The sequence below is a fragment of the Amaranthus tricolor genome, chromosome 9 (genome assembly GCF_026212465.1).
Source record: "Amaranthus tricolor cultivar Red isolate AtriRed21 chromosome 9, ASM2621246v1, whole genome shotgun sequence".
Lineage (NCBI taxonomy): Eukaryota > Viridiplantae > Streptophyta > Magnoliopsida > Caryophyllales > Amaranthaceae > Amaranthus > Amaranthus tricolor.
Genome location: NC_080055.1, coordinates 27,913,345 through 27,923,512, shown reverse-complemented (window position 1 = coordinate 27,923,512; position 10,168 = coordinate 27,913,345). Strand labels below are relative to the sequence as shown.

Sequence of the window (10,168 nt, the reverse complement as noted above, 5' to 3'; positions counted from 1 at the left end):
TTCTTGAGTACAGGGACTCTTTGTTTGCGATTTTCTTAATGGTATGAGTTGCTACTTTCCTTCCCTCTCCAAACTCAGATCATAGATTTTTATGGGTAAGATACATTAGATATGATGATGATGATATAATCAAATATATTACTTCTTTTATGCAAATTTTAAGCTTCAACACATCATAAAAAATTACCATATAAATAAAAAAAATCGCCCACCATGAGACTCGAAAACCCAAGACCATAAGGTTAAGAGCCTTACGCTCTACCAACTGAGCTAGACGGGCTTATTTGACATATTACACTCACATACAATATATAATGTTGGAGGTGTACGGCAATTTAAGATGCTTGCGTAATCAATTAGTTCCTATATAACTACAAGTATCTCTCTTAATGAATTATAGCGTTTTATTTGAATTAGGAATTTAAGGCTTGAAATAAAGTTAGGTTTAAAGTCTCAACAACCGTAATAAAATAAATAGTTTTTGTTGAAACAAAGTGAATTTTGTCAAATATTTAGTCATTTATTCGCAAAGTCTTGTGGTATTTATTATGTAAGTAAAGTTACATAGGTTTCATTTGCAAAGTCTTTTGGTATTTGCATTATAATATGCAATTAAAGTTATGAACCCTTCATTTGCATCTCTTTGGTTATATAAACCCTCTATGCAACTCAGATACTAATAACAAAATATCATTTTTTTTTTCTTAATTCAATTCTTACTTGACAAACCAAAATGTGATCATTACCCCAAAATAGTAAAAAAAAAAATTAGTTGGAAGAATAGAAAAGAATATACTCACATTGGACACACCCATAGACTATAAGCATCTCAAGCACAAATTACTTTTGCTAATTTATGTGGACTAACTCCTACATGTGATTAAAAACATCCAATGATATGACATTTACACGACTTCAAATGAACCGAAAAATTTATAAAATATGGACACAACATCCAATTTTAAACTGATTCGAAATGCTGAATCCGAAAGAACACCTCTAGACTACCATTAGGACAAAATTGCCAATATTGACTCAGAAATACAGTATGATAAATTTCCATTATAAACGAAAACATTAATTTAATTATTCAAATTCTAGTTATTAATGATAATGACCACAAAAACAGAACCATACAAATATCATCCGAAAGCCTAACCATGAAAACACATTGAGAAATTTTCGGAAGCAACAGGTAAACGAGCAAAACGCGCAGACCCACACATAGTATGTGCCTTCTCTAGAGCCGATATCCTAAATGACTAAGACCAAAAACCTCTCTAGACTTGAGCCCCGAGCTCCAGCAGAAGCGTATGATTCACGGCATTTGATGTAGGACCAACGAATTGAATGGGACCTAGAGACGGAAAACAATTAGAATGAAGAAAATAGCATGACTAAAGATAAAAAGTCATGGTCACTAGTATAATATCATAGTCGGAGGCAGCTATGAAAAATCTCCGAAGTCCAAACTTACCAGGACTAATGTACCGGTTATTGATCGCCCAGTCATCTCGTAAGGAAGCAAACTTCATAAATGGTGCACCTGCAAAAGGAAAGAATTTGTTTAGTTCACATATAGGTTAATGAGTAATCCCAAACTAAAGTCTTCCAAGGCTCAGAAAACATCTGAGAAATACATATTTAATTAAATAAAAACAATAACAAATACCATCCAGTTCCACCATAGCCTTTTTGATCACGGGCTTGAACTTCCCTGCAAGTAGAAGAAAAAATCAATATCGGGAAACATAACATCAAACACAAGATGCTTAATAAAGCATTCTTGCAAAATAACCTAAAACATTAGTTTTGAAAATATAAGTAAGATGTGCCGACATGCCGCTGTTCAATTCCAATATGAGGAAGACACACATTTGTTACCAAGAGCGGTGCCCAAGGGTGTCAACAAGACAGTTTTCTTTGTCCCCGTAAGAAATTCACAACGACAATGAGATGGTGGTTAACGCTTCTTAAAGTATATACAACTAATCTTTAAATAATGTGAATGAAAAAAACAAAGTACCATGTCTCCTCTCCACATCCATTAGAGATGTCAATGCTGTTCCACCAACAGTCCATTCCTCAACAGGTGCAGCGAGATTTCCCACCTGCAAGGCAAAGAACAATAAGTCGTAATCATATGAGCATGCACAGCTAAAAAAAAGTGATGTATTTATTTAGTAAATTTGAAGGGCCACAAGATTCGGGGACCAAATCCTTAATCTGAAGGTTACTTTGAGAATGAGGGGGCTAAATGGGGTGGCACTGAGGCTGCAAATAATACATAGTACACACAACAATGTCAAAGCATTGATCCCAACAATATGGCTGTGTTTGTATATACTACACATAACCAATATAAGCTCCCCCCAACCCCACAAGGGGGTTCTACCAAAAAGTAAAGCAGAGGAAATGTTAAGAAAATTCATTTACATAAAATATATTAAAATTACGAAACATACTGATGATATCAGTCCAGTTTTTCCAGCATGAAGCAGAGCGCCAGCTGCATATCCCAAAGCATAACAATATGATGAATCAAAATTGGTGGGCAAACCACACCTTCCCTCATATCTACAAAGAAAATTAAATTAGTAAGCAACTGTAAATGATGTACAAGCTGATACGGATGTTACACCCTTACCCTTCAACAAATTTATGCTACTAGAAGCGCTAAACGTGTTTCAATTTATCCTTTACTGATAATAAAATTTCCACTTATAAGGCTATCAAGGTAACATTATAACTGGCACAAGTCACAGAGATAGTGGCACACTTAAGGCATACGTCGTGCTCCCAGCATAAGAGACACAGAGACATAATTTAAATTTTAAATACCCAAGCCTACATCCACCTCACCCTGCGTCACCTATGTGCCTCAGAAATACCTCACCATAACTCTTCTGAGGTGCACTTCTTGAATCTAAGACAAGAAGCGACATCAACCATGACCACAAGTTATATTACTTGCCGTTACAGTCACTTTGCAAAAGCTGCAAACACCAGCCCTTCCCCTTGTTATATAAGAGTTCTTTGGTTTCAGAATATGATGCACTACAGTAAAATTCACTAATCATGTGCGTTTCTTATATATATATGAAGCAGTTTGCAATCAAGAGTATTAGAAACAAATATATTTATTACAAGGGTAAGGTTGCATACATCCGACCTCATAACCTTGCCTAGGCAAGAGCAATAATGGCATTTGAGTAACAAAATGTTAAGTCATGTGTGTTGTTCTTGTAATGGATGCTACTTCAAGAGACCCACTATATACAAAGTTTGCAAGCAGGTAAAGCAAAATAGAAAATGGAAGTAGGAGGGCAGCAACTCTTGTGTGTTGGAATTCATTCTGTCAACTAAAATCTATCACTCTATTATAGTAGGAAGAATACACAACATTTGTGCAGGCTTGGTGTATATAGTACTATATACATAGTTGGCATTTCAATACTATTCTTTATCCCAAAACAATAGACAAAAGAACTCAAATGAACAAGAAACTTATGCAAACCCAACAGCTGACATAAATGGGGGTTTCTTATTATGAGGTAGCATATTATAGTCATCTACCCTTGACTTTAGACAAAGTGAAGTAAACTAAATAAGAACTGCTAAGTGATAACTAGTTCAAGGATTGTATGATGTACTTACCCAAAAAAGTGAGACTGTCCTCTGAAATCACCTTTGTACATGCCTTGCTGCTTCCTCTTCTCGAGCTCTGTCTCAACCATTTGGATAAGCATCTTTTCTGTCTCAATTTTAGCAACCTAAAACAAAAGCAAACAATATATGCATGATAAGTCACAGCACATATATTCTAGCTATCAGCTATAACATCAAGAGTAATGGAACTGTGCACTCACCTGGACATTTCCATGTGGATCTCTCTCAAGCATCAGTTGCTCCTGAATGGCTTGTGGTAGAAATTCAAACAGATCCAAAGACTGAGCTGTCAGTTTTTTCTTCCATTGACCAGCTTCATCAACAACCTCATGGGCCAGTATCTCATTTAGCTCAGAAATAAGTTTCTGAACCTGAAATTAACAAGATCAAACATTGTAATTTATTACATGTGACTTACAATAACCGGACAAGAAGACCAACAGTTATAGACACACCAGAACTGTACCTCAGGGATAAAATCAATCAAGCCTTCAGGAATCAGTATGACACCATAATTGTAGCCAAGTTCAGCTCTTCTGCAGATAATGTCTACCATATAGTCTGTCACATTTTTCAAGGTTTGTTTCTTGGCATAAACCTACATTAAGATATAGTATTAGCGCTTTTAAAAATTTAACATGAACACATATATTCAGCTGGGGGGTCATCAAGTCTTGCATAACTCAAAGCTGGAACTTAATGATCTTTCTTATTTGATAAAACATTAATTGAAAATAAAAATTTGAATTGAAAGTACATATATGAGCTTAGCAAAACAAAACTTGACATTAACACAGATGATCTGATTCACCAATTAAGCACTTGGATTAACAAACTTTTAAAAGTCAACAACTAGCAAGTTACCTCTTCTCCAATAAGACTAATGTTCGGATGAGTCTGTAGAGCACACTCCAAGGTGATGTGTGAGGCTGCACGACCCATGAGCCTTACAACTAAAAATACAAACAATAAACATATAAGTTACACTTACTCCTGCAATACATCACAAGGAAAAGACCTAAATTTGTATCCTTGTACTTACAGTGATAGTACTTTCCAGTTGAACGAGCATCTATCATAACATTTCCAATCATTTCTGCATATATCTGCATGAAGAATTAACTCTGTAAACAAGTGACTGGAAAGAATTATATGGTGTTTCTAATAAGTAAATTTGCTAAATAAGTCATAAAATAATAAGCAACCAAAGTTATTGCCACCTCTTAACCTCACCTTGCAAGCTGTATCAAATCCAAAACTAGTTGGCACTTCTTTGCATTTCAAATCACCGTCAATTGTCTTCGGGCAACCAATGACACGCGTCTTCAAGTTTTTATTCCTAATCAATAAAACATAAGAATTTTTTAAAAGGATACATGTATATTGCAATTAAAACCCTGAGATTTTATAAAGAGAACACATTTGATCTAACTGTTGAGTGTCAACAAGAAATGGGGCTTTCTTGGTTATGTCTGCAATAAATTGATCCAACACAATGGATGATTAGAATGTTTTGAGACAACATTTTCTTTCTCTACCTGAAGTTTTCAGCAAGAAGACAAGCATTAGTATTTGAGTCATCTCCACCAATAACAACAAGCCCGTCCAAATCTAGTTTCAATGCCGTCTCTTCTGCTTGTTTAAACTGAAATCAGAGACACTTGATCAATACTCAAAGTGATATAGCTAGCTAACAAGAGTAAAGAAAGATATGCAAAAGAACAAGAAACTTGCCTGTTCTGGAGTTTCAATCTTGTCTCTACCACTACAAATCATGTCAAACCCACCCTAAACAAAATAATTACAAATGAATTAAATTTTGCCCTGGTTAAAATTCTGAAGTGACACATCACATCATTTGAGGTGGAGCATGCATATCATGCAATGGGTATCCTCATCGTTAACCCCAGAAATCAGATTTTAAAGAAAATGATTCAGAAAAAAGAACAATGATTCACCAGTAAATAGAGAAGCAACTTTCAGTAGTTCAGTTGATTTCAAATGTGATAAAGATGATACATAACACTTATACAACAGATATGTAGCATATGTTTGTACTTGGCAACATTTCGTGCAGCTTTCACCACTTCTTCACACACAGTCAAAGAACTACAGTTTCTTTCACCATTTCACGATTAAACAAATACCCAGCAGAAGACCTAGAAAGCTCCTAGCTAGAAAGAATAAAACAAAATCAAGTAACAAAAGACCCCATAATATTATTTTTTACCAAAATGTCTTTGTGTCTTCTGAGAAACATCTTTCCAATACTATCATCATATATGATCTAAGGATGCACGCATTTGGACTTCCCACACACCACAAAGGTCGGAAAAGTGAGTGGTGATTGTCAGTTAATCACTTGTTGGTATGATGCCAAGTCCCTAAAGAACCTCCTAAATCCAATGTACAAGGAATTCTAAACATAAGCAGAACAAAAGGGTCCTATTGTCCTCATTAGACATTACAGGAAAATAAACCAACAGTGAAAAACTTAAAAGTTCTCTTTATCATATGATAATTTAACAGTTTAGTCTCAAGAAGTGGATAGATGGAAGCCCCAAAATGTAGTCAAATTGTTTATCCTTTCGAGCTATTACAACATCACAAACTTGCAATTTCTAGGCTCTAGCCTCTGGGTAATGTTTAAATTTGTAAAATAATTATAATCACTTTAAAAAATCTAGAATAATGTTAGCCAAAAAACTAGAAACATTTAGCCAGGCCAAGTGCAAATATCCAGGCATAGCAATACGTGATATGTCTATTAAATTTGATTGCAATTGACCCACATTAGACAGCCCACAAAAATTATGCCAGATATTTCACTATCCAACTGCTTGAATGATCCGCATTCTTGAGCAGTGTGACAAGGTCACTAGAGTTCCTCCTCCCACAAAATGCACTAGAAAAGGAATAACTCGTGGAGTAAATTTCATGCTAGTCCATGTAACAGAATACATGCCTAGGCTATCTTTAAAGTATCAGATGATAACTGTAGCATAAAAGACACCTAGCTTAGAGGAGGAAAAGGTTTGAATATTCACCCAAATATCAAGAGTCAACATCACCAAAGTGAGCCACAACTTAGAAGACAAAATAATGGGTCCCCTTTATCTGTTGCAATAGTAAACATATAATAGATGCAAACAACTGAACAAGCCTCACCTGATTTCTGTAAGGGTGGACAAAGTCCCAGGTCAACTCTACATATTTGCATTTCATGATCCCAGCAGGGCCACCTCTGAATCCATAGACTATGCTATCCTTAGTACGAGCTTGCAAGTAATCTACCACCAAATGGACAACACACAGACAGAGATGCAAATCAATCAATTAAATGAAATCGCTTTCACTAGATAAACTTCAACTGAAGGCAAAAAGAGACATTAAGTTTTAAAAGAAAACTGCATACCAAAAATCCCACAAATGACATTGTGCCCCCCTGGTGCTTGCCCTCCTGACAAGACAACGCCAATTTTGAGCTTCTGATCTGACGACAGTCCCTCAGAGTCACTTGGCACCATAATCGATGAAGGTTGACCAAATAAGCAAGGAAAGAGCTTTGCAATCTCATCTGCAACACCACAATACAATCACAACCATGCTCCACGGCGAACAATATCCTTCTACAACATTCCCCTACTACAATGTCATAATGAACAGTATCCTTCTAAGTTCTAATCATAGACTCAAATGCATCGAGTGTAAAGTATAGAGGATATCTCATCTCAAAATAGTAAAAGCCAACCCGAGGCAAATCCTCAATTCATCTTTTATATCTTTTTCACAACTCACAAACTCTAACTAGAACACATATTGCTATATCATTGACAATTGTCCCGCCAGAAACATTTTCTTAATATGATTTGAAATTATAAATTCTTTCATATATACTCCAATGTCCCTTTGATAATCAAAATATAATTTTTTTCAAAATAAAAATTCTTTAAATATGTTATAACGTCCCTTTAATATTCAAAAAGCTCTCACCTTCACCACAGTGTAGCAAATTATACCCGGACAAAGGAGTATAGACTGTTGTTCGATGTATCTTGATAAATCATCATAAATATTAAATATCCATATATTTGACAGATATTTAAAGATATAAATCATAATAGGTGCAGTGGCAAGCGTGTGGAGCGAATGGATAAAAAAGAAGAGTCGAAATACTATTCTATGGAAGTATAAATTAGATGAAAAAATATTCAGATAAATTCAATAAATCTAATTTATTTACATAACTCATATTGAAAAGCATCAAACTTTTGGGTTTCAACTGGATCAAATTTAAGAAATTCCTTATTTGTCATACATTTTTCACAAAATAAGATTAGTTCATCATAAATAAACTATTAGTCTATTATATAACGTGCATATGGCACCGGATCAAACACTAGTAAAGAAATTGCTAGAAATTATTTACATTTGAGAAAATAACATCAAATAAAACGGATCCAAAAAATGACGTAAGAGAAAACTTCGGAAGTTCGGATCCACCATTATTCAGCTCAGGTTTTCACTAAACAGTCAAACATGATCAAATTATATCCTTCAAAATTCTCATTAACGAGCACAAGTTTCTAAAATACCAAAAAGTTAAAAATCAATTAAAACACTTTTAAATCAACAAAATAACCGAAACTACAACCAAATCAGATTGTCAGTTGTCACATTCATCGATCTGACAGAATAATTAACAACAAGCGGAGAAACTAAAAACGATCAAATCTATGCACCCGACATCCTCCTTACATCTTTGAGCAAGATTTGAAAACATAAAACATCACACCAGAAGTAAACCTACTAAGTTACTATTTAGAGAAGAGAAAGATACCAGGGCTTCCGGCAGCAGAACTTTTAGGACCATCGACGACATTGAAGTTACCAGTGAGGACGCTAGGAAGAGGAAGAGAGTGATCGATACGACCCCTCTGAAGCTCACTGTAGACATTTGAGAATCTTCCAGCCATTGGAGCGGGTTTTGCTGGGGAGACGTCACCATTAGCAACTGCTACTGCCGCCATAGTTAGGGTTTGATTTGAATGCTTAGATTGATTGGTCTGTTTCAGTGTTCTTAACTTCAGTTGATTCAGTGAGAAAATCTTTTTGAAATGTTTTTTAAAGAGGAAGAAATAAAGTTGGTGGCTTGACGCCTCGGTAAAGGTATGCTATATTTGCGGCTTCGAGGTTTCCGCCCACGGAAGTGAAGGAGGGACAACATTGGCTATTGGTGTTTGAATTATTTGGATCTAGCTAGGACTAGGACTAGGACTAGAGTCTAAACTAAGACAATGACTCCAATCATCTTCCACTCGACAAAAGTGGGAGTCGGAGTTTGAATCTGAGTTTGAGTCGAAATTTAAGTTGGAGTCGGAGTCTCATGTCCTCTTATAAATATTACTTATTTTATTTTATTTAATTTGTATTATTTGTCATTTTAGTTCATTCTACTTAATTTACATCCTTTTTATTTTTATCAATCATCCACCACTTTCTTTTAATCTCATCTATACATTTTAACACTTTTTTAATTTTATCCACATAATTTATTCTCTCTTTTTATTTATTGTCATTATCCAATTTTTTAAAAAAAACACCAAAAAATTTTCTTTGCATCAAACCAAACAGGACAGAGGAAGTATACCTTATCATATTCTGATCAAATGTTTCATTTGTCTATACTATTCACAAATATTTTTAGTTTGTATTTTATTTTCAATCTATAAGTTAAATAATAGTTAAATGAGATTTTATATGGTTCATCTCATTGTAAGTTTTATCAATATTAAATTTTTATAATTTTTAACCAGAAGGAATTAAAGATATTTTAAATTAAAATAGTGCATCGACAAGTGTGAAAAACCAAATAAAACATTTAATTAGAATATGAGGAAGTATTATTTAGACATCAATTTTCATGTCGTCTGAATATTTGATCAAATCCAGTATAATTGAGTCTTTAAACCAATATATTAAGTTTTCGATTTATGTTAATATTTCGAATTATTATAAGTTATAATAATCTATTGTTTTTCATTTATAGTTCTATTTATTATTTGAGTTAATGTTTTAGAATTATGATTTGAAAATTTTTTCTCATAAAAATTATGTTGTGTTTTTTTATGTTATAGCGATAAAATAAAAAAATATTAATAAACGTATAACTCGTTAAGTCAGTCTTGATGAACTTGAAGTCGACTTGAATGATCAATTTGAACTCATTTTTCCCTTGTTCTATTACATTGTTTCTTTAGAAAAAATATTTTTGTAAATCGCTATTGTAAAAGAATTAAAAAAAATAATTAGAGAAAAACACATATCTACTTAATAAAGAGAGATTCCATAATATCAACTAAAAAACTCATGGCATACTTAAGCGACTTAACATCAACTTGATTGTATAACTTAAAAGTTAAATTCCATCAAATCTCAAGTCTAAGTTGAACTTGATTTTAATTAAAATTGACTTAAATCCCAAAATCACATCTTAGCC

General features: G+C 33.9%; 1 protein-coding gene and 1 non-coding gene across 2 annotated transcripts; both read right to left on the bottom strand.

Annotated features, from left to right (window-relative positions):
• Positions 1 to 205: 205 nt before the first annotated feature.
• On the bottom strand, positions 206 to 280 carry TRNAK-CUU (transfer RNA lysine (anticodon CUU)). The gene has a single exon. It is a non-coding gene; the product is annotated as a tRNA-Lys (tRNA).
• Positions 281 to 1,042: 762 nt separating this feature from the next.
• LOC130823992 (pyrophosphate--fructose 6-phosphate 1-phosphotransferase subunit beta) lies at positions 1,043 to 9,021 on the bottom strand. The gene is made up of 16 exons (XM_057688855.1): positions 8,510 to 9,021; positions 7,085 to 7,246; positions 6,838 to 6,959; positions 5,404 to 5,457; positions 5,208 to 5,314; positions 4,903 to 5,008; positions 4,712 to 4,775; positions 4,534 to 4,622; positions 4,136 to 4,267; positions 3,870 to 4,040; positions 3,658 to 3,773; positions 2,466 to 2,577; positions 2,027 to 2,111; positions 1,673 to 1,717; positions 1,478 to 1,546; positions 1,043 to 1,357 (listed from the first exon to the last, which is right to left on the bottom strand). The coding sequence occupies exons 1-16, from the start codon at positions 8,697 to 8,699 to the stop codon at positions 1,281 to 1,283; spliced, it is 1,701 nt and encodes a 566-aa protein (XP_057544838.1). The 5' UTR covers positions 8,700 to 9,021; the 3' UTR covers positions 1,043 to 1,280.
• Positions 9,022 to 10,168: the final 1,147 nt, after the last annotated feature.